The 25,497-nt window shown below is 37.1% G+C and overlaps 1 protein-coding gene across 1 annotated transcript in view; it reads left to right on the plus strand.

Moving 5' to 3' along the window:
• Positions 1-712: 712 nt before the first annotated feature.
• Positions 713-25,497, plus strand: part of SLCO4C1 (solute carrier organic anion transporter family member 4C1) — a 29,486-nt gene continuing 4,701 nt past the window's right edge. The window contains exons 1-10 of the mRNA XM_032676034.1: positions 713-1,011; positions 5,799-6,062; positions 9,985-10,179; positions 12,852-12,948; positions 13,853-13,974; positions 14,950-15,065; positions 15,362-15,506; positions 17,030-17,225; positions 21,365-21,521; positions 23,303-23,490. Of these exons, the coding sequence (XP_032531925.1) occupies positions 774-1,011; positions 5,799-6,062; positions 9,985-10,179; positions 12,852-12,948; positions 13,853-13,974; positions 14,950-15,065; positions 15,362-15,506; positions 17,030-17,225; positions 21,365-21,521; positions 23,303-23,490 (1,718 nt within the window). The 5' untranslated portion in view covers positions 713-773. The remainder of the gene's footprint in view (positions 1,012-5,798; positions 6,063-9,984; positions 10,180-12,851; positions 12,949-13,852; positions 13,975-14,949; positions 15,066-15,361; positions 15,507-17,029; positions 17,226-21,364; positions 21,522-23,302; positions 23,491-25,497) is intronic.

Raw genomic sequence — 25,497 nt, forward strand, 5'->3', positions numbered from 1 at the left:
CTGATGATATCTCTAGTTTCAATCTTGTTTCACCTGTGACTCTTAAGAGGGGAAGGACTTTTCAGGACTAACTTCCACTGCCCAGAGGTGAACACCAGCAGCGACAGTTAATCGATCCCCAGATTCCCTCCCAACTGTTCTTGTGCAGATGAGTAAAATAATTTACACTATATACAAACAAGTTTGGATTTTCTTATACATTTGACAAATTCTAATGGTTGATGTCTGCAGCTGAATTAATGTGTTCAATGACTGGGAACTGCTGTATGTGGAAACACTCACTGGTACGGGAAGGGAATAAGTATTTTCAAAGGATGTCATCCACAAATGTCCAGGGCTTTTGCTGTGGGTGGGTCACGTTGCCTGAAGTGGGAAAGCACCGTATCTGGTCCATTTTGCAACCTTTCCCTTTTTGCAACACTTACGTAAGGACATTTTGAACTATTTTTTTTTCATTTCCAGAAAGAAACTTTCGTGACGACTTTTCTAATTTTTTTTTTCTTTTCTTCCCCGCACAGAACGAATGACGCCTCTCTTGGCGGCTTACACCGACCCGGCGGTGCCGGAGGATTTCCCTCAGGGAGCGGCCGAGGGGGCCGAGCCGTGTCGGGGCCGGGCAGGGGAGGTGCCAGCACCTGCCCGGCGGGGCGGTGCCGGCCGGCTCGGCCCTGCCCTGCTCCGCTCGGTCCGGCCCTGCCCCCTCGGTATTCAGCGGCGGGAGCGTTGGGCGCGGGTGCTGCTCGCAGCCGGCGGTGGCAACGGCTTCGGGCGCCATGAGCGGCGGCGGCGGCATCGAGAACGCGGCGTTCGAGACTCCTAGCCCCAGCCTCGGCCGGCAGCGCCCCTGGAACTCCGCCAGCTCCAGTGCCCGTTCTAGTACCTGTGCCCCCTCCGATCCCGACTTTGAGGAGGGGCCCTGCGGGTGGGGCGGCTGCACCCCGGAGGCTCTGCAGCTCTGCAACAACCCCGAGGGGTACCTGGCTGTGTACAGCCTGCTGGCCACCTTCCAAGGTAACCTGTCCCTGTGGGCCCTCTGGTGCCCGGGGCACCTCGTCTGCTGCTCCTCTTTCCTGGGGGGAAGCCGACCGGGAGCCTGGACCGGGGGAGGCAGGAGAAGCATGATGATGTTTTAGGCGGTGGGCAAGGAGAGACAGGGTTCTTCTAGAGACGGTAATGGCTTTGCTAGAGTGAGAAAGTACAGTAATGCCTTGTATAGGGAAGTTGCTCATACAGTGTTACTCTCTCTACTTCACTGTGTTCTGCCTCTTCTTTTCCCACCTATGTTAGTGGCCACTACTGAGTCCATGGTCCCACCAGATCTGTGCTTCGTGCTATTGTCAGTGCTGCATCCGCATTGCTCACGCTTCACGTGCACTTATGGATTGTGACTTAGAAGCCAGAGAATAAAACACCAATATAAACCAGAAGACAAAATTCTAGTACCCGAGCATGTACTGTGTTACTTCCCTGCTAACTAAAACAGTATCTTGGCCTGGTTGGGTTAGGACTTTGGGTAATTAGGATGGCTCTGAAGACAAGCAAACAAACAACATGTTCTTGTTCTGTGGATCCCCATGCAGCTGTCTTCCCAAAACTTAATGGTTTAACTTGATTGTGGGGGAAACCTGAAGCTTAGCTTGCCCTAAATTTCTGCTGTTCAGCTTCAGAGTTTCTTGTCCATAGTTTTGGTTTTCTGTAAAAAGATTTGTTAGGGCCTTAGCAAGTCTGAAGCTTAGGAAGCAGTAGTAGTGACTGGATGGAGGAGAAACATTAGTGTACCAAATATACAGTCTTGAGGTTTGTCCTTCAAATGGAGCTATTGGATTAATGTTCATAACCTTCAATTTTATTGGGCTGACTAGAAGTGAAAATGTGTTTCCTGGAAAAATATGAGGCTTTAAAGCTCATTGTTGTTGCTCCTGAAGAATGACACCACTGTAGAAGGGTGAAGGGAGATGTTGGAGATTTGATGCTACAGGAGCTGGCAGCCTTCACCAAAGATATGCGGGATATGGATGGCTGCATTCCTGCCTGGAACTGCACTGAGATAACTGGGATGGTATGAGGAGAACTGAACAGGAGGTTCTGCTTAAAACCTAGAAGGATTTGAATGCTGTTTGTGTTGCTTGGAAAGTCCTGGAAGGACATTGTCTCTCAGTATGTGTTTCTGTGAACTTTTTCTGATTTCAACCTGTTCGGAATCTAATCTTAGCATACAGGTCTTGTGTTAGAAAAGAAATATGTAGGGAGTTTTGAGCAGAGCCTGTTTTTTCTTAGTTGTATTTGAAAAGTCATGCTACAGCTGCTAGGATCGGGAGGTGATTACTGTTACAGTTGTCCTGCTGTTAGCTCAAATTTATTTTCTTCATAAATAAAAGGAAAGGTGAAGGTGGAAGAACTTCTTGCATAGCAGATTTCAATGGCAGTTGAGTAGTAGAAGACTTTTAGAATACACGTCTGCCTTTTTTTTGAGTGACTTAAGAGTACTAAACCAAGTGTCTTGAATATTTCCAGCACTTCTAAGTTTCTTCAGATCTGGTTTGCTATTGTGATCTGGTTGCTGAGCTGAATAATAAACTTTGTGTCATTTAAAATTTTTCTCTTGTTAGTAGCCTGTATAAGTTGCCAGTCATAAAAGCATCTTGTACCATAAGAATCTCTGTCCCCTTAAGAAGGCATAAATGTTGTTTGTGCTGCTTATCCGGCTCTTGGTCCTGTTATCTAACTTTATATATATTCCAGGTAACTAATCTAGTTCAGGTTTAGGGCCTTTAATGTAAGGAAACTTCTGATGTTGGTTTTGGAAACTGATGTAAGTGTGGCTATCACAAGTCTTGTGGCATTCCTGATGTTGTTACTTCGATTTTCTGAATAAGAGCCTTTCCTTTGGTTTAGAACACAGAAAGGAAATTGGGTGCTAAAGACTCAAGCTGCAATTCTTTTTGAGAGGCAGGAAAAACAAGAGTCCTTATCAGCAAGAAATTCAATGTTGTGTATGAAGCTTTGTGAAAACATTCAAGTCTGTAGCTTCAGACTTTAGATAAAAGCACACAAAATACAACTGGAATTTTGGAGTTTTGTGAGCTAGTACTGAGTGGTGGTTTTGGGTCTAATTATTTGACTTACCCTCCAAATTACAGAAACAGTCATTGAGGAAGATAAAATATATCTATTCAACTTGTTAGCACACCTCTAGAAAAGATTATAACCTAAGGTATTGAAGACTAATGAAGGCTTTTTACGTGAGTGAACATAGTGGGTGATTATCTGCAGTGACCTGGTACCTGTGTGTAGATTTCTGGGTGTATCTAACTGAAAGCATGTATTTGTCAGGTTATTTTCTAGCTGCTTTAGAAAAGAGATTATTGTTAGCACCTGATGTGCTGTATTTCAGCTTCTCAGAAGATTCCAGGTGGAACTTGTAATTTCTGGCTGTTTCTGTTTCAAGTATGTATGAAACCTGTATTTCCAGAATAGAAAACAATTTGTGTAGAATGTTGTTGCATGGCTAATACCTGCTTTCTGTACAGCACGTGGAGTTGCATAAATGTATGCTGTATCTTGTAATACAGTAACTGGATGTGCTGCAATTCCAAGCTGTAGTAGGAAATAAGGTAGAAATTATCTCATTCTTTTGAGTACAAGAAGGACTGTCAGTAATTTTTATTAAACAAAATAACAAAACTGCTGTTTGAGGCTGGTTCATTCTAGTATGTCTAAAAAAATTGAATAGCACAAATATTTTATAGGCTGGTTAGGCCTTTTTAATTTTTTTGTGTGCCTGCAAACTACTGTGTTAAAGACACCATGCTTATAACAACTGCGGAGCAGTTTTGGGTTTTTCTGAGACAGGATAAAGAAAAAATACTCTTGTGTTTCACTAGAGCAAATTAAGTTGGTTTATAATTAATCTGGATTTTATGGGTCAGTACCCACTGAACCTAAAGCTCTAACAGATGTAGTGGGACAATAAAGTTTTGGTTTAGAAGAGTTGAAAACTAGCTTCTGTGCTACAACCTTAGAGTGTTGAGATGGCCTTGCAGAACTTGTTTTTCAGATCAAGTATTAGCCAGGTTCCATCTTTCCTAGCGATTAGTCACTAGATGATGCCATTGGAGGAGTTATGCTGCCATTCATCACATCTGTGTGTTTACAGATGAAATCTAATTATTCGGTAAAATTAACTATGAGGTTTTATGGCTTTTAGGATGCAAATTAAAGGTGATGACTTAAACTGCAGTAAAAGACAATGCCTTCTAGCTCTGTGATCCACTTGCTGTGTAGCACACTTGCTTATGAATGTCTCAAGGCCTTAGTAAATGTTTGAGGTACTGGCAAATGGGGGAAAAGTTGTTTGTTCATTCCTTCATGCTATTATTGTTCTTTGGTAAATGCTCCTTAATAGGAAAAAGTTGCCAAATGTAAAACCAATGGCAGTGGAGGAACATTGTAATACTTCTGTTATTGACTGATAGGTAGAATTGTCAACATTAATAAAGAAGCCATAGGGTATTGGAATTAAGATTGTGCCAAGAGCTACCTCCTTATAAAAAGCTGAAATGCTTGCCTGTGGTGGGGATTAGAAAACAACTGGCTGATTTGGAGTAATTTTTTTCAATATGTTGGAGCACTTGAAGGAGATGTTGAAGTTTGGCCTCAGTAGTTGTACTTCTGGATGGTACAGTGCTTGTTGAAAAGTAACTTAAGCCTATTGCTGTCACCAGTCCTTCTGTTCTGGTTGTAGAATGACAGTAGAGAATCACGTTTGAATTTTAGAAAGAGTAAGAATAACTGTAGGGCCTGTGTCATGAGAGAGGCTCATCAGTCATCTATGAGGTTACATAACTCCAACTTATTTGCAACCGTGACTCCAAGACTTCCTAACTTCTTTTCAGGTATATATTTTATTATGGACACAGTTTAATTAGACTATGATGAAGTTGCCTGACACTGTTATGAACTACTGCTATTAATCTCTCTGGTGTTTCACATAGAAACAGAATGTGAAGCAGGATGGGAGATTCGAGTTAGAATCTACAGACAATGCATTTGTAAATATGGACATGCACTGGCAATTGCAACTTACTTGCTTCTACTTTGGGATAATTTTTATTTTTTTGAGGTTCATCTGTGCTTCAGTAGGGCAGCTTGTGCAATGCTGGGTCATTTCATACTTTTGCTTCTGGGAACTTAAAGATTCAGAGGACAAACTTTTTATTTTTTACTTAAAGTAAATCATCTCAGTTGCTCTAGAACAGTTGTGAAGTATTTTTAATAGCTTTTTTCAATTATAGGGGAAGCATGTCTATTCAAGAGCCTTCTTATCTTCCCTTGTGGTGGCAGGGAGGAACTCGTTTTTTGACAGTACTTTGAAAGCTATCTCCTGAACTTAGTTCACTTGTAGCTTGTATTTAGTGCAAGCCATAACCTTGACTAATTTCCTTTTAACTTGTACAGTATCTTTTGATACTGTAATGCATTCTGTTTGGAATCTGTGCTTCAAACAGAATCTGGAACATTAATACATGAAAAGAGCTTGAAGCATGGTGTATTTCTGGCTTAATGCTTGAGTGTCCCCAGGGGAATAAAATTGAATAGGTCCTGTGCAGTTTTGCTGGCTTAAGCTGGCACTGTGTTGATCTACTGTATACCTAGATTTTAAAGCTAATAAATACTTAGAGTGGAGCTTTGTAAATATGCTAATTTCATAGCATTGCAAGGGTAAACTTACCATTGTGTGATGGAAAGGTTAAAATGAATATATCTTTGACTAATTATCTCTTTTTTTGGTTTTGTAGGTATTGTGGTAAATGGCCTGGTTAACATTAGTATTTCAACAATTGAGAAGCGTTATGAGTTGAACAGTTCCCTGACTGGCTTAATCTCTGCAAGCTATGACATTTCTTTTTGCATGTTGTCGCTGTTTATATCTTTCTTCGGAGAAAGAGGGCACAAACCTCGATGGCTTGCTTTCTCAGCATTTATGCTAGGACTGGGCTCCCTTGTATTTTGCTTACCACACTTTAGTGTTGGAAAATACCATTATGGAGCTAAACCTGAAGGTAAGCGTATCTTTGTTTTGAAAATTACACACACACACACAAAAAGAATCTCTGTAGTGACTTGGTGCAGCTCTTTATTTGGTACAATGTAACTACAATCTCTGTTAAAATCCTAAAATAAAGTACTATCTGTGACACTGAAAATAATGATTCTGTGAAATCTGTAAGTTCAAGAAGTTACAGAACTCTGCACAGTCAACTTTATTTAACAGAAGTGATCTAACTGTCAATATCAGTTCTTGCTTATAAGCAACATTTGAATAAAATGCCTTTTTTTACTTGCACTGATATATGCAATTAAAATTCACTTTTGAGAAAAGTATCTGGCATCTATTTGTGAATTGGAGTCAAGTTAGATCAGTGAGGTAGAATAAGTGTGAAAGTAAAGTTTTGACTGTAGTCAAAAAAATTAGACTTGCCATCTTGTTTAAAGGTGGCTACTTTTTGCAGTTCTTTGGGGTTTTGAACCATTAAAGACATCTTGATTCATTCGTTAACAAGTGTCTAAGTTCCTTTAAAAGATGTTGATTAAAACTTGTAGATTTATTTGAAATAGAGGCAACAAGCGGTACTGAACTGTACTGAACAAAGCAGTATTTAAATCATGGGAGTAGTTAGCTCTCAGTTCTTACATAACTTTTCTCATAAAAGAAGACTTCAGTGCAGTGTAGTTAGTGCAGTGTGGTTTGTATTTCAATTTAGTGGCACACCTGTAACTAATACAGAAATATTCAGATATGTTTAAAGCAGGATGACTTAATCTTAATTGTTATTGCAATGTTCAACCAGACTTACGCCTCCAATGACTAAGCATACTACTGTGCTCACTTAAAAAAATCAGTAACTGTTAAGCAACCTGATGAAAGGTTTTGATTCTCAATTTCCTTGGTGTTGATCATGTCATACACTTGCGTGAGCTGTCCAGATATTAGTTAAACAAGTTTGGTAAGCTGTTTTTCCCCTATGTAATAAATGAGGATCTGCAATGGAAGTTAATTGAACATTTAACTGAACAAGGCCAAAAGAAAACAGTCTTCAGTGTTAGAGGGCTGTGAGCAGATGATTATTTGCTACCTTTTAATAGAGGGGCAACAGGTTACTTGCTCCTGGCTCTGTTACAGTCCCATTTCTCTACAATTTTGGTTTCCGTATTGTACTTCCTCCTTCACTGTAGTATGGAAGGGAAGCTGAATTTGATATATAAGTTTTAACCTGATTGCAGGTTTTTTTTTAATTGAAACAAGATACTGATAGTGTGGGAGAGAAGACCAGCTATCACAACTGATCTCTTTCCTTTTAAACAACTGTAGTTGAAATCTCAAAGAATATGTTACTGTTTTATCAGACATCTACATGGATGTAGATGTTGATGCTTTATTAGGAAGATGTTCTACATGGACTTTTAAAAATTCCCCACCACTTCTATATTTCAAAAGGAATGTGTGTCCTTCACCATGGCACTGTCAGCTGACAACATTCCTGCTGTTTTGACTGTTGTAATGCAGGTGCCTGTGCTGGGAGTGTGGTGAGAGACTTAGCTGACTTAAACAAAACACTATTAAAGATAAATGACTAAGTGTAGGGAACGTTTGCACTGTGACAGAGTCAACATAAATCTTCAGGTGCTGTGCAATGGCATCCTTTAACTGTCAAGTACAGGATCATGGGATGTCTGGTTTAGCTAGTTCTGATGTTGATGAAGCATTTTAACTATACAATTGGTTGTGGAATTTAATAGCACCACACCCCTAAGACCTTCCTTTTTGATTATTTGTTTGAATGAGTAGTTAATAAAAAATATTAAAGTTTCTATAAAACTTTTATTTGATGCTTTGTATTAAAATCTACCACCTAATTTATTTCTGAACAGCTCATTTTACTAGTTGGTTACTTGATTATTTATGTTTGTCTGCTGTATGTCACTACAATGAGTTTTACCTGCAGGATAATTTCAAGTACAGTTCAGTGCAATTTTTAATATGGCTGCCAGGCTAATAAGTAGATCTAGACTGGAATACAAAATATATATAACCTCCAGTATAAGGCTTACAGACTTCATGGAACTTACTGTTTTACCTTGGGATATTAATTTACTTTTATTCTGAGTATATACATATCCTACTCTACAAAACTACTTAATTGTTTATTTATCCTAATACCACTTTTTAGAAGTAGTTTAGTTTCATATTGAAGGAGTTGTTAATGAATGATCTCCCTATTATTAAAATTTTTTAGCCATAGCAAACATTTCTTTTCTAATCTCCAGAAAGGCTTCAGACTCCGATTTGTAGCCTAGGTGTGACCAGCTGTTTGTTCTGAACTTTTCCAGGTTGCAGAGTCGCCGGTGCCTCAGCTGGCTCCGATATGTGCAGTCAGGGGCTCCACCTGGTGGTGTGTCCGTAGCGGAAGCAGCCGAATTTGATTAATCAGGGATGGCAGAGGGGACTGTGAAAACTGCAGATGCTATAAGCAGTGTACCTTTAAACTTCTGTCTCGGATTTTATTTTAAAAATTTAAACATATTTCAATATGTCTTTCACAGCAAACGTGAATAGTAGTTTTTCACTTGACACAAGGAAGATAATTTCATTGTGAAGACAGTCCAACACTGGGACAAATTACCCAGAATTCTTCTTAAGTGCAAAGGAAGGAAATCTTTTACTCCTCCTCTTGATGTGAGGTTTTATTATCCCTTATGTTGACCTGTTTCTGTGTAACAGCACTGTATCACCTGTTGCGAGCTACAGGGAGTAATGGTAAAGTCCATGCATGTATTTATAACACCAGTGTAGACAGTTTGTTTAAATATCTGCTGTGTGGCAAGGACTTCCTTGTACTTTGTTTTGTGAGCTCAGAGTGTGGATTGAGCTTGCCCTTTCTTTGCTTAAGTAAAAAGTGTTTTAAAATGTAAAAGGACCTGAGGAAGAAAAAATAATGTAGTGATTTTGTGGCAAAGCAGTGTGAATGAATCAGTCTGCTTGTTGAATCTGAAGGATGTTTTCATATGTCTGTTCAGTGTGGCTTATTTCCACAAAACTGATGAGTTTGTTGTCGTTCTTAAAGTTTCATGCTCTTCTGTGGAAAAAAAAGAAACATGCTTCTCTTTTATCTCGTCACTTGGCACTCTCACTGAAAGGGCAGTGATAGCAAGGGGAAGGAGAAGAGAATACATACTCCCTGTCATCAGTTCCTCTTTTCTCTTCCCTCCTTGTAGTGCCAAACAATACAGGAGCAGACACAACCTTACACTGCTGCACCACTGCTTTCCTCTTTGTGTGCTTGTACAGAGGCTTTACCTTAACCACTTGTTCTGGAGAGGTGGCAGTGTGTGTGCTCTATGGGAGGTAGTGGTGTAGGTTTTCAATATGGGTTTTCTTTTTTCCTAGGGAAACCTTTCTCAAAAGAGTGAATGAGAAGGGAGGATTATCTTTGCTAGTGACTGACTGCACTTTCGAGCAGTCCAGCTTTCCTTAGGTTGTTCAGGCTGGTCTGTCAATTGAGTGGAAGTTGTTAGTGCTCCTTAGAATCATTATAACATACAAGAACAAAATGAAGTGTGTTACCCAGGAGTATTCACAACCTGTGGAATGACCATTTGACAGATGGTTGTGTGTTTGTTTTTTTTTTTCCATAAATCTGATCAGTAATGCTTTCAACAAGGCAAAGCATTTTAATAAGGCTGTTTCATTCATCTTACCTTCCTGGTGAGGAAACAAGAACCAAGCCATGATAGTATTTCTTTTGCGGGATATAAACCTTGGCACTGCCATATGGGATACCTTAATAGGTGTGAAAATTGAAGTGGGAACCTGTCATAACAGCACTTCATTTGTAGTTTAGCTTTCAGTACAGATTTTTCTTCAGCTAGACTGTGATGAGCTGGGTATCAGAACTGTAAAGTCTTGTTGTCTCTGCTTTTCAGACACTTGTCAAGCTCCAGAAACCGTGTCTGCTAATATAACTTGCAATGCCAGCATGAAGTCTTCACATCACAAGTATATGTATGTCTTCATTCTGGGACAGCTGCTGCTGGGAGTTGGAGGAACGCCGCTGTATACTTTGGGAACAGCTTTTATTGATGATAGTGTCCCAAAACACAAATCTTCCCTTTATATAGGTAACTTTTAAACTGTTTATAACATTTTGTCTGGATTGATCATAAACTACAATACCTTCCAAATGCTTTTATGAATTACTCCAAAAATCTTGTAATTGTTTACTTATGTGCATAAAGTGTTTTTACATCAGTTACTGTGCAATTTAGGTATTAGTCTGCTTGAAGTATCAAGTCTTTTCAAGTTTTATTTTGTAGAGCCTGATAAAGTTACTTTGAGCACCTCTCCTGTTACTTTTTGATGTCAGTAAGTGAAAATGGTTGTGGTTAATGTAGCCTGTCTGTTAACGACAGAATAGGCTGTAGCAAAAACTTGCTTTTTAGTGTCACAGGTGTTGAAAAATACTGCATATCAATTAGTCAGTAGCTAGGTCATATTGTATCCTTTAACAATTTTATTTACTTACCTTCTGTTACTAATCTGTCCACTCAGTACAGAGACAGTGCTGTGCATTGTGTGATCAGTGCAGTTCTCTAGCCACGTACAAAGCTGGCACTTTAGGAGGACATACTGGAAGTATCTTTCCTTCATTCAAAGCCAGAGTATTGCTTTAGGGTTAGGGTTGTTTAAAAACTAGCAGTAGTTTTTAACTTTTTTCAGTCATCATTCTCTGGGTTGTGTGCATTTTTACTGCCAAGTTCATTGTAGTCAATGTATGTTTTCTATGGGTTTAAAGATATTTATTTCCCCCCATTTTGTGTGTAAGCTGATAGAAGCATTTTAGCTATACTGATAACTTGTAGGAGAAATTCAAGGCACCTCAGATTCCTGAACTCGTTTCCAGACTTGATTTTATGGGGCAAAATTGAAATCATCACCTATTTGCATACAGTTCTTGCACATTTGTTCCGGGCAAGCCACTTCATTTGGTGCCAACAAATACAATAATTGCATATGATAAATCTCAAATAACAAAAACGGGTTTTATTTTTGCTGGTATTATACTTCTTCTTCGTTTCCCTCCCACCATCCCTGCCCCTGAAGCCAATGAAATAAATAGAGCAGAATTAGGGCTGTCTGCACAATTGGGGGATTAAGTAGTGACCTGAAAACTCAGGAGAATTATGTCAGTGTTCATACTTAAAAAAGATGAGTACAGTAAACTAATGTACGTACAATCTTCAGGCATCTGAGTTTAGAAGAGCAGTGTATTCTGCCTAATATAATTAAACTGAAATGCAAGTGAGTGGGCAGGTAGCTACCTTAAGCCTTAATTCTTTTTCTTGCTTTTATGCAATGTATTAAGGATTTAAAGTATATTGCCTAATGCAATAAGGCTTATACAAGGCAGCAAAAACCAAACAAAAAAAACCCCTAAAACTTTCTGTAAATAACTGCTAGCATCTTTGACTATAGGCTTGCAACTCAAAAGTTGATAGTTTCTTTCTCTTGTAAACTGGGTGCATTTTCATGAGGACTGTTCTGCTCTTGCTGAACTGGGACATTAACAACTAAAGCCACTGAAAAGTTAAGCTATTGCAAATGGTATTTAAACTGAGTGATGTGTAGGAGGAAAAAGGCATCTTTTAAGCTTGGTTTGAAATTCTGTAGAATGAATGTGAACTTAGAAAGTTCTGATAGGCATGTCACTATTTCCAAAATACAGGAAAACCTGGGATATGTTTACTCAGTATTTATTTTGACTTGAGTGTCACCTTTTGCATTGGTTTCCCCTCTTGCACCCTTCTCACCTTCCTGCCTCCCCTGTCATTTCCTTTTGCCATCTAACTAGAGCGAAATTAATACTAAGTACTCAGGATCCAAACATTTTGGAAACATCAGAAATCCAGATTCTTCAGCCTGGGGAAGCAGCATAGAATATCAGCAGTAAGAATGCATGTTTACTAATTATTTCAGATCTTGTTTCTGTTAGTTGCAAGCCTTAATCTGCAGAGTGCTCCTGATAGCAGTGAGTGCTAAACTGCCACAGAAATCTGTGGTAGGTCAGGGAGACTGTTGTGATATTGAAAGAGTCTTGTACTTTTCAGCAGAATATGGTTACACCTGCTACTTTGCAGGTTAGGGTTTGTTTTTGTTTGGTGGCATGTTTTATTTTTTGGCTTTTTTTTTTTTAGATGGTGTATCTGGATTTTTGTTGGTGTGTGTTGGTGGTATTTGTGTGTTGGTTTTTTTGTTTGGTTGGTTGGTTTGGTTTTTTTTAGTGCTGTCAGGCACTGTCAAGAGCCCTGGCTTTGTATTTTAAGGCAGATATTACTCCAGTCAGACATTTTAATGGGACCTTGTCTTTTGGTCTTGAAAGATGTAAAAATACTTAAGATTAAAAAATATAAATAACTAGATTCTTAAAGATTTTGGTCATGTACTGTTAACAACTGGTGCTCATACTTTCACTTCATCTTTTTCCTCAGCCAGCTCTTGAATGTAGGCACAAAAGGTAGGTGCAAATGGTAGTCTAATAATACTTAAAGATGCAGTCAGTGAGATGTTTTTTGCTGAACCTCCAAGTTGCAGCTTTTAATGAGAGCTGCAAATTTCCTTGTTGAGGCACAAGTATAAATTTTGCCTTCTACATGCTGTAGTTGAAGTAATGAGAGTGAAAAGAACAAGTTGAATTATGGAATTTTGATCTGAAATTGATTTAAGAATTTTATTAAAAGAAAGCTTTAAAAAAAAAGCTTAAGTTATGGTGGACTCGATGTATTTTGTCTTCTAGGAATTGCCTATGCCATGTCTCTGCTGGGTCCTGCTATTGGATATGTTGTAGGAGGGCAACTGCTTAATGTTTATATTGATATCCAGATCCCAGAAAGGCAAGATACAACTGAATTTATTGCTTTCTATTTTCTTTTCTTAATAATTTTAATTGAAATCTTCAGCTTTTCCTCCTGTGAGAAAGAGTTTTTGTTCAGAAAATACTGCATTAGCAAGAGCTTCATTGATTTGTAAGCAAGTTGCACTCATAAAGGCTTCAAGTAAGTGAATTACTTCCCACAGGGAGTGGTGTGACCCCATTATGTGTGCAAGTTCCTCTACAAATATTTAGTTCTAGCTTTTCAGATATTAGCTATTTTAAACCTGAGTAACAAAAAATGCTTTGTCTTCTGTTTAGTTGCTCGTTTAGTGTTAAACTGCACCTATTGATTTCTTGTGCAGAAAGTTTCCCTGAGTTGCAATATGAGAGGTAGGATAGTGCTGCTTAACTCCTGGCAAAAACCTTGTGAGAAAATCTAACAGGTTGAGTAATAGTCCACTATTAAAAAAATGTTATAAATTGTACTACTGTCCAAGCCAACAACTTCATTTAGATTTTTATTTCCTGTGTTTTAGAGCAATGCAATGGCATTCTGAACTTCAGAGTTGGCTTTGACATAACTCATTGGTTATGAAGATTCTTTCTAAACCCAGCTTTTTCAGTAACTTAGTAATGCTTCAGGATCTTGAAGTCAGGGCCAAGGAGTAGCCTCTAAATCAGAATGACATTTACTGATGAGATGAAAGCTATATTTGGTAGAATGCAATATTTTTATAATAGACCCTGTGAATGTGCAAACAAGCAAACAAAAAATTTAATACATGTGGAAAACAAGAAAATTACAATATTAAAAGGCTTTCTGTTAAATCAGTTTTAAGAATAAATATTCCAGCTCATGAAATCTGAAATTGCTGATTGAAATTCAGAATGATAAACCTGCTTTTTCTGAATTACTTTTTCAGTACAAAGGTGGATCAAGATGACCCACGTTGGCTTGGAGCATGGTGGATAGGATTTCTTGCATGCTTTTTTGCAATTTGGCTTCTTATAATACCTTTTTCAATGTTTCCAAAGCACCTGCCAGGTAAAGGTTTAGCAATACTGAGTTAGTTTGGAAGAGGGATTTGTTTATGCTTGTGGTTTATAGTCTGCTGGACTGAATGTTTCCTCTTTGATTCCATTGTTTGGATAACTTAAGTCTTTGGCTAAAATCTGCTAAATACTTCCCCCCCCCCCCCCCAGTATGTAGCCTTTAAAATAAGGCAAATGGACTAGAATAAGTATCTTGTTTATGGTGTCCCTGCCCATGGCCAGGGGGTTGGAACTAGATGAGATGTGAGGTCCCCTTCAACCCAAACCATTCCAGGATTCCATGGTTCTTTTCCAGTAGAACTGGAAACAGGTACCTGAATGTGGAAACTGATGGTCAAATTTTGAAGATGCTTCCATCTAACTACCCAGAACTATATTTAAAGCTGCTGTGTTACCCACCAAGAATAATGTGGAAACTCTAATGACTTAACTTGTGCACTGTTGTCTTTCATTTTTTTATTAGTTTGGATGGAATAATAAAGTATGAATCAAGGTATCCCAGAACAGTCTTCTAGAGAGATACTTAGAATATAATCTCTGTTCAGGTAGATATTATCTAGGAGTCCTTTGGAATCCAAGCATCCAAAGGAACTTAGTATACTAATATTGAAAGAGAAATGATGGAGGAAAAGAAACAATGAAGTAGGGAACAGGGGAGAGTGTGAGGATGCTTTAAAAAAAATCAAATGGGCTTCAACATACTGTGAAGATTTTAGGATATTCCTGATAATATCTTATTGCAGCCAAGATATTCCAATGGAAGCATGATGCTTTCAACAAAAATCTCCTTTCAATTTATTATTGATCTCTTTATAAATCTGTACCAATAAAACACTCAAGAAGACTTGCAGTATCTGAACTACTTTTTCCAAGTAAAGAAAACGTTAATTTTTCTGCCCTTTTGACATTAAGTCTATGAGCACAGGTATTCAATGTTTTCATTGTCAATAAATATGACTGTTTGTAGGAACAGCAAAAATACAGGCTGAAAAAGTCTCTGAAACTCATGATGATGGAAGTGAGGCCCTAGTTCGGATCAAGAATATTGGAAAAAATTTTAAAGACTTTCCTATATCTCTCCTGGTAAGAAAAATCTGAACTTTGCTAAAACTGGTATATTCTGAGGAATGAAATGCTTTTTTATATAATCTGTAGATATTTAGAAAGGTAATTGCTTCTTTATTGTGTTGTGATAGTGGTCTCCAGTGCTACTGATAATATAACGGATATTCATTTTGTTGATACTTTAGGTTGTTAAAGCAGGAAAGCATATTACTGAAGTTCCATTAGACTATCTACTTTAAAATATAGTGGCTTCTACTTTAGTTGGTACCAAAATCAAATGATTTCTGGAGCATTATGATAATTTCTCTCCATAGATACTGTTGAGGAATCCAGTGCTTATGTGTCTAATAATAGCCAGTTCTTCAGAAGCTTTAGTTACCACTGGATTTGCCACATTTCTACCAAAGTTTATAGAAAATCAGTTTGGAAAGACGTCAAGTTTTTCAGCAACTCTTGGAGGTAATGACTTTTTATTTATAAATCTTAGATATATTGTACTGAACACCTCATTAACGTGGTGGAAGATTATATGGGTATCTTGTTTGTCTGAGATATTTGTGAATGTGATTACATGGAATGCAATTTCACATCAGAAACAGTATTTTTGTTATTCTTGCCTACTTTGTGAAAACTTAAGTTTTAATGTATAAATTAATACTTATTAACTTAAACTTAATTCATCAGGGGTGCAAATCTACTTGTCTGTAGGTTTTTTGAAGATTGTCAATCTCATATTAGAAGTAGAATGAGAAATTTGTGTGCTGATGAGACTGTAGTTTATTCCTTTCTTATTCTTGGTGAAAAACATTTAATTTTCCTTACTTAAAATCAAGTGAAGTAGCATTAGTATCTTAGTCCCACTAAAGCAATCAAGATAAAGGGCAGTTGGAAAAAAAGCAGTGCTTATTGCAAATAAAGGGTTGACTCTGCCCTTCTCTTCTTCAGTTCTGCAATAATGTTACGGTGAGATTTATTTACAATAAAATGACTAATCAGGATATGTTATAAAACAATTATGTAACAGTTTCTATAGTTGGCTTGCTGTCACTTATTCCTATTATCTGATATGGAAAAGTAATAGGCAGAATTCTATGAAAAGCTGAGTGTTAGAGAAACAGAAAAATTGGGTGGAAGAGCTGCGCTCAGTATAGTGCCATGATTAACTCTGACACAATTTCTTCCCAAGAACAGCAACCAGATCAAGGCAGACATGTCCATAATGGCCCACAGATGCTTGCAGTGTGGCAGACTCAATGTTTCTAAAACATGTCTTACCAAGCTGTAGAGTACTGCAATATAAGGATAAGGCAGCTGAGCTGCTCTTTCCCCAACGAATATGTTTGGGAGAGACTTTCTGACTGACTGACTTACTGCTCTGGACAATACTAGATATAGTACTGTCACTATTCCTGGCTTCAGAACAAAGTATCTTCAAATTTTGCATAGAAATAGATTGGAATACATGCTCAGTTGTTAAACAATAACCAGGGGTGAAGCAGAAAACTGAGTGTTGCATTTTATATCCATAGACCTTGTCTGGATGCCTTTGAGTTGAAAATATTGATAGGGCTTATTAAATGCACAACTTTAAAGAAATGGCTATGCTAATGTTGAAAGCTGTCTGTACCTGAACTGAGCTAGCTAATCTGTTACCAATGACCGTGAAAACTACTAAAACTACCTTTGACTATGATTGATTGTGACCTGTGCAGTTTTGCCACTGTACTTGAACTGTCTCTGAAGTCAGGTTTTGAACAGCTGTAAGTTATGCTGTCAAGGTAAGCTTCTGGAAAGGCTAAAGGTCATGTAAGGACAGAATAAATGACTCATACAGTCAGATTCTGGTAGTATAGTTTGAAAATGACATCATGTGGACTGCATTGTACAGGTAACTGTTTTGATTTTTTTTTTCTTAGTATAAAATTGCACTCTTAATTGCTTCACAATTATGTCTTGCATTTTTGTGTCTTGTTTTCCTCTAGGACTTGTATTAGTTCCAGCAGCAGTACTAGGCCAAGTCATAAGTGGCATCTTGGTTTCCAAGTGCAAAATGGATTTGAAAAGCATAATCAAGTTCATGATAAGCACTTGTTCAGTGGCCCTGCTATTAAACACAGTGTTTTTATTTGCCAAATGCAGGAATGAACCTTTCGCAGGTGTCTCTGAAACATATAATGGGTAAATATATTTTAATGCACTATGGAGTTTGGTGTTAATGTTTAAAATAAAAAGGTTACATCGTAGAATATAAATCCTTTTAAAGTGTCCTATTTTGCTTCTGTGTATGAATCTGAAATGTTTATGCAACTTTATAAAGCTTTGTTTTGGAATCTTCATGTAATAGATGAGAGAAGGTATGGATGCCTTGCCTGCAAAATGTTTTGAGCAGTCAAGCCCTGCTTGACACAAATCTCAGCTTCTGTAACAATTTTAGGTGTGGTAGGCGCATGGTATTGACTACACCTAATTTTGTATTGCTGTAAAAGTAGAGTATTTTGTATCTTGTTTCATTTAATCAACTCTGGATAATCTAAACAGTTTGTTCCTGGAAGGAGTTGTCAATTTTGTGAAAGCACATGGAAGTGCACTGCAACTTACACTAATTGCAAGTTTTTCACTAGGAGAGCAAAGACATGATTGTAGCATCAAGTTCTAGGGCACTTGGCCTCCTTGTACAAAGGGGCCTTTCTTTTTTTTTTTTTCCTGGTCTAATGGCTGATAGAGGTAGAAACTTAATGCAAAGAGAGAATAACTTAGTGAGAAAATTTGAGACCAAAACTGATGGAGTAACATGGTTAATTGTTGAAACACAGTTAAAATATTTTTGGCTAGCATGTATACAAAAGAATTCTCTAAACTCAATGTACTTTACTTTCCCTTAAACAACATAATTCTGCTTCCTAATGAGAATGTAGTCTATCACTCATTTTTAGATATTTGTAGTAATTGTAAGAAATTCTAGGACAAATTCTTCCTGTTGCTGTGAACAAAATTTACTCTGGAAACCAGTAGGGCACTGAAGGAAAAGAAGTCAGAAAAGTGAAAGCAAAATGAAACAAAATAAAAAAGAAATGTTTGCAAGGATAAACTTTCTTTAAATACTGAATTTTTAGGTCCATACTTGAATAAAATGAATAAATGAATGTGATCAAATCACCACTGTAGACACTGTATTGTAGAAAATGCCCAATTATGCTTTATTAAAGAAATAAGTAAAAGATCATAATGTTTCAATTCTTATAGTTCTAAATAGTACAAACTTCTGTAGCACAGACAGTGTTTAAAAGCATTGGTGTTCCAAAACTCTGCTGTCAAGCAGTTGGTTACTCTGTCGTTAATTAACAGAGCCAGAGGCAACTCCAGCTGTTTGAAGGTCTGCCAAAGAGCCAGATGGTGCTATGCAAAATAACTCTACTAGGCTGGTACCTAGGGGCTGCTAGCTACCAGTTGGAAAAGTCGTAATAATGAACAACTGGCTGAATAACTTCCCTATACCTTTGTATTGTTTTCCCCAGTCCCCCATTTTAGACAAGGGTTAGGTACCATTATCTTGTGCAAAAGCATAATCTGAAAGTTCTCCTTCCATGGAAAAAAAGCATTGATACCTAAATAGGGTGGGCAAGAGGAGTATTGCACTTTACTGCTGCAATAGCATGAAGTTCACCATGAAAATGCGGAAGATGTGTTTGGGTGCATATTGCTTTTGTAGCCTCTAATGCACATGCAAAGTGGTAGAAAGTAGAAATGTCATGATACCTCAATAATTAATATGTATTTCCTTTTCCAGAAGGTATGCAAAGTGAATAAACAAAGTTATATATATTGGTGACCAAAAGAAAACTAAACTTACCACTCATTCAGATTTGGTCTTTACAACTTGCTGTAAAAATTGACAATATATTTAAAGGCCAGTGTTGAAATCTGATGCATAAAATATGGCTCTGCTTCAGTGTCAGAAAAAATTCTAGCAGCAAGATGACTCGAACAATTCAGGACTGTGAAAACCAGAATTCAGACTTTGGTTTTAAAAAGGTTATAGTTACATACTGTGCAAAAGAATCTGTATTCATCAATTGAATACTGAAGAGGTGGTCTAGAAAATATAACGTGAACAGGTTGTATGATAATGAGCAGCTGACAGAAGGTAGAGCTGAACTAATTTTCATCTGAAGTTAAACGGTTAACTTGTATTTAACAGTTTTGCGTCGCTTTGTCAGTTATGTACATTAGCTGTTGCTGAAGACTGCTTATCTACAGCAATTTGGAGTTAACCAGTCCTGAAATAACTCTCTTGCCTCAGTATCCATCATAAAAAGTGGTTTAGTTTTAGTTAATTCAATGTTAAATGTTGAACTATACTATATACAGGTCACTATATACATGTGACCTGCATCAGAATAGTTAGTGGCACTAATACAGTGCCAGTTCTGAAACTGTATAAGCTTGTGGAAGTGTCTGACTCCTGCTTATACTACTGAACAAATGGTTCTGAAAGAATAAATTATGAAACTGCTCTGAGAACTGACTTGGAAACTTAATCAGATTCATTTCTGTGGAGAATTTAAAGAAATCCTTCATTGCAAGCATTCTCTTTCTGTTGAAAAATAGCCTAGAGGAGTGAGGAAAGCTTTCGTAGGCTTAGTTCCAGAACCATACCAGTACAGGTTCACTTTTGAGTACATGTGCAAGTGAAAATAGTATATAGTTTGTAGTAACACTGTTCATTACTAAATTAGGCTATCAGCAGAACTAGCATGGCTTATTTTGTCTTAACAAGCACTTCAAAAGAATTGTTTTTGCCAAATTTAATTGCCCGATATTTCATTGAAAACTTAAAGTTGTAGTTCTGTTCGTTTGCACATGTCTTTGGGATTCCTTTGCTGTGAAAGAACACCCAACCGACAGAGTTTTTAAAGGGCATTTAATGGTCTCATCTGCTAGGCTTTAGAAAAGCAGTGGTATCTTTTTTCAATGTTTTTCTCTGACCATGCATACCTAAATGTTCAATCCCTCTTTGAAGGTCAGGGAAGAGAGACATTGTCTGCACACTTAATTGATTAAACATTTCTAGCCTTTGCGTGCCTCGCAGGCTAACAAGGCACTGTATGAATAAATTTGTAATTAGTGAATTTGCTTATGATGCACCATAGTTAATTCTTCATACACAGAAGAATGACAGTTAGTTTACTTAGGCTTAAAGCACTAATGTAATTTAGGAGGATTTCACTGTGCTACAACCAAATGGATTCTATATATAGTTATGATATCCCTAATATTCCATTTGCAGTTTGAATTCATGTAAGTTTTCAACTTAATTCCTAGATAAATTTTCTCATACTAGTATTTTTACTATCTTAAATTCTTACGGAGAAACCTGCATTTGTATAATTAATGTGGAACTTTTATTTTACAGTACAATATTTAAACTACTGGCAGTGTTGGAATCCTGGTTTTAGGTGATGGAACTCTGAACCTGTTAAACTTCTTTACTTATTAAGGAACTACTATTAGAAAATCAAAGGGTGTTTTTTATTATCTCTAGTTACACCTCAAGGCAATCCTCACACATCTCAAACTGATTTTTCATACTAATAACATTGTGGGACTCCTTCAAATACAACTAGACTATAGCCTGTTACTGGAAGTAAATGCCTAAAATGAGGTAGATATAGTAAGCAAGAGTTTGATTTAGCTCTGTTATTCATTAGTTATTCCCCAAACAGCCAGGAAAAAAATGTTTCAGGTGTTCAGGGTGTAATAAGATTAGTTTCTATGTCATTGGATTCTGTGTTTAGCATATGCAGTTGTCTTGGTGCTTGTACAATTCAGATGTCTGCATAGCAGTCTTAAAAATAGTAAAAATGCAGTGGGTTTGCAACTGGACTTAAATCAAAAATGGGGAGAAACCTTGGAATATGATCAAAAGAATAAACAACACCAAATAGTGATTTTAATCTTGTACTTTTTTTCTTAAAATTATAAATTGAAGAAGTTCAAATACCAAAGTGTGTGGGAGGGAGAAGATGGTATAAGATAAGCATTGGGCTGATATGCAGAATTTTGTGATCTGTTTTGTGAATGGAAACTGCAGGGATAATCTGTGGAAGGAATAATAGCATAAAACCAACTAGGTGCACATAACTAGAAATTCCTGGGGATGTAGCTACTATGAATATAACTTTTAAAATAATCAAGTGCATCAATAACCTGACTTAAATACTTTGAGATTTATTATGCTGTAAATCCTACAGTACTTATTTATATATCTTTTGTTTTTCAATTACTTTATTTAAAGCCTGTTAACTTCTGCTTTTCAGAACAGGCACGCTGCGTAACTTGACAGCACCATGCAACGCTAACTGTGGATGTTTGCGCTCTATGTACTACCCAGTGTGTGGCAGGGATCGAGTTCAATACTTTTCTCCCTGTTTTGCAGGATGCAAATCATATCTTGTTGATAGCAACATGACAAAGGTACTTTATGCAATGAATATAGCTGACGTGGTCTGTTCTGGTTTCCTGCAAAATGCATTGTATTTCAAAAGTATCCTTCCCTTAGTATGACAGGAAATTGCAGTATTTATGAATCTAAGTAGTAGTCACTACAAGAAAAACTGTTGGTTTTTTTTTAACTTACAAGTTTAAGTGGAATGAATACTGATATGTGTCACTGATGTGTCACAGTCCAGTACACTCTGACCAGGTGCTCTTAGATATTCCACCTGTAGAGGTGTAATGTTTCATACCAAATTTACTTGATAACAGTTGATGTTACATGGGATTTATGATTTAGCAGAGTGATGCAAAATATGCTAAAACCACAACACAAATACACCAATTGCAAAATATTAGCAAAATACACCAATTGCAATACACAGTTCAGTTATGGTACCAGTGTGACTACTGTTGCTGCTCTCTAATATGTTCACTATCACAATGCTTGACTTCCTCAGTTGTTGGGAAGGCATATGAAGCCAGCTCAAACCTATTGCTCTCTGATTTTTTTTCTGGTAGTTGTCTGGCTTTTTATGCTTTATGTTGGGCTGAGCCATACTTCCCAGCTCCCCATGCTGGTCTGGCTAATTTAGAGAAACATTCCCACTCTCTTAATGAACTCAGAGAGAACCATTTACACCATTGGTTGATTGACTCAGCTGTCACAGCTGTTTCTTTTTTATATGGCATTCTTTGCAACAGCTCTGGTCATTCACAGCCTGCATTGTTCTGTGAGCTTCCTGGGCACATCCCTTTTTCCCATCTCCCCTGAGCTTCTTCCCTGATAGGGGTTTATTGGTCAGTCACAGTGTTTCTCACTTGTGTGGTCGTGTCATTTTGCAAATATTACTTCTACTAGACATTCTGATGCTGAAAATAAGTTAAATCTAAATGTACTTTAATAGAATTGTCAATCAGAAAACTAGAAATCAGCAACTGTTTTGACATTACCGACGGTTCTTTTCTACTAGAAATTAAACTAGAGTTTAATACTGCTTCTCTGAAGTTTTTAAAACTTGAATGTCAGTTGCCCCTGATGCAGGAATGGTAAGCCATGAATATGGCTGGTTATCAAGCCCTTCCAGAACTCAGAGGCTTTCTGTGCTTGTCTCTACTAGTATAACAAACTCTTGAGCAGGGATGTGGGAGGACTGTAGGAAGATTCTAAAGACATGCAATCCCCTGGATACTTTTTATATCAGAAAAGGACAGTGTTAAATGAGGAGGTATTATCCATAAGAAACTATAGGAGACTGCTACTTGCTATGAAAACTTCACATTTCACTGACATGAGGTTTTTTTCTTAGAAAACAAACTTTTGTGGATTTAAAAGAAGTGCATGTTCAAGTTGTTCCCCTGCTTACAAAAGCAGTCCAATATAGCTTCTAGTCTTTCCTTCTTAAGTCTTAAGAGTAGAGCTTGCCTCTCTCCTTGCATATGGTTTGCCTTTAACTTTAAAATCTTTCGTTTCAAGGGGGTTTTTTATGCTTGTAGCTAAAAACTTGCTACAAAATGGAGACTGTCACTGTCTTTTTAGGTCAAAAAAGCAATAATAACTTTTACTCAGGTGAGATGTATCAGTCAATTTCTGATGAACTACTTTTAAAAATTAGGGTTAGTGTCATCAGGAAATGGACTGTTTCCCTTATAGTAAGGTCAAGGTTTATTCTTGTGCGATGCAGACCCAATGAATTTTTTTTACCAAAATAATGTAATTTTGTGTCTTTCTTGGAACTAAATTTTGTCTTATATATTTGTAGATATACCACAACTGTTCCTGTATTGGGAAACCAATAAGAGAAAATGGTTCAGAAGACTTTCTCTTTGAAGCTATCTCTGGGAAATGTCCAACACAATGCAGATTTTTACCTTTATTCTTGACGATCTTCTTTTTTGCTGTTGTTTTTACATTTATGGCTGTTACTCCAACAACTGTGGCCATTCTCAGGTACGTTTTCTGGGCTGAAAGACAGGTAGCATTCTTGTGAAAGCTCGGATCAGTGAAATACTTTTATTTGTTTTGCTTTGGAATGTGTACTTCAACAGGAAATACCTTGTGCATTGGTTTAAGTACTCTGTGTAGTAAGCAGGCAGTACTTGAAAGAGAGGAGAGTCATACAACTGTTCATTCTCTCTTTAAATACATTTGATTAGTAGATATGGTTTGAATCTATTAAAGTTTGCCTGTTTGTATCAAAATCCTTCTTATGGGAGCACTCTTGACTGTTTTAGTTAAAGCAAGAAGTAATAAATATGCCATGTGTTTGGATGAAGAAAATATTTGACTACTCTGTGTATCAATAGTGTCAGGTCTTCAAATTGTATCAAGAAAAGAAAAAAAAAACCAGTCTTGCATTCTCAACTTTTGTTTCCTGTCTCAATTCAGAGTTCTGGCTTGAAAAATTGACCTGTCAAAGTCTATGGACTACCTTTCATGATGTTGATGTTGTAATCAGTGGTTTGGCTGTCTTTCAAATCACTGAAACTGATATGCATGAAAGCTAGACTATTGGTTTTGGTGGTTTTTTTGTTTTGTTTTGTTTTGTGGTTTTTTGTGTTTTTTTTGTTTGGGTTTTTTTGTTTGTTTGTTTGTTTTTTGTTGTTGTTGTGTGTGTTTTGTTTTTGTTTTTTTACAATGTGGTCTTCATTCTGGGTGTATGGCTGTTTTCCTGTATGATGAAGTCTGACTTGTACCTCTAATACTTCTAGAGAGAAAATACCCATGATGCATAGGCATACATGCAAAATACACATGATGCTTTGTGAAGTTGTGGCTAGATGCTCTTTGGCAGGGGCTTGAGGACATAAATGATACACTGCAGCAGTGCCTTGTAATAGCCTCCTGTTCAGGGTAGGTGTAAATTTGGAATTAACACCTTTTCATATTAGTGCGGGGGCAGAATAATATGAAGTGTTGCATTATCTTCAAAACTGAACTGATGTAGTTTTATTTTGATAATTCTAAGCAGCATTTGAATATTTGAATACTTGCACACTTCAGCTAAAATAGTGAGACTGTTTTTATGGAAGAAAGGATGATAGAGTAGTTTAAATGTTCAAAACCTAATTTAAATAGCTAAATGTCAGGTAAGTTTTACAGTATATTCTGATATCTTTTCAGCTGGCCTATTTTGTGCAACTTTAAATGTAAACTCACATGCTCATGACAGTGTTCTACTGCTAGATATAATGACCTGCATGATGTAAAACTCATTCTCCTTTCCTTAGCTGGAAATGCCTTTTGGGTATTGGGGTCCTAACACTGACTGCTATAACTGCTCATCTTTGATGTTTTGATATGTGGCTAATCCTCATACGTACTCCAGAATGTGAAAATAACTTCTGAATGTGTAAATATGATATTTTTCAATACTGATAAAGTTTATTAAGGAAAAGACATGTTACAGTTTATTAAAGAAAATAGTTCTGAAACTAAATTATATAAATTAAGCAAATTAGGTTGTATTTAGCCTTTATAGTAGTATCGTTAGGACACTGTCCTGAAAACATGTTTGTTCTCAGAGAAATATCTGAAAAAAATGAGGAAGAGGTAAGGAGGTAAATTTTGCTACTTACTAAATCACTATATTGATTTGTATAGCATAGACCAGAATGGTTTAATTATAAAGTCAGGTAATTATATGCAAAGGTTATGAGAATACAACATCTGCTCTGCTGAAGCCTGGTCTCAATTCATTTAGTGCTTCTTTAGGAGTAGTAGCTCAGGATTACAACCTAGCACTTTTTGATTTCCTTGGTTGTTCTGTGGAAAAAAAATTCGACAGTATATCAGGGTGCTGGTAGCAAACTACCTTTTTATTTATACTGTTTGTTAAACTAGTTAAATCTAAAATTTCTTGATGGGCTATGGGATTTTTCTCAGTCTTTTGTCTAAACAGCATTTGAAATAGTTTTGTTACTTGTTCTGCAGGCTGGATTTCTAAACTAAAGCATA

Source organism: Chiroxiphia lanceolata, chromosome Z (assembly GCF_009829145.1).
Source record: "Chiroxiphia lanceolata isolate bChiLan1 chromosome Z, bChiLan1.pri, whole genome shotgun sequence".
In the NCBI taxonomy this organism is placed as follows: domain Eukaryota; kingdom Metazoa; phylum Chordata; class Aves; order Passeriformes; family Pipridae; genus Chiroxiphia; species Chiroxiphia lanceolata.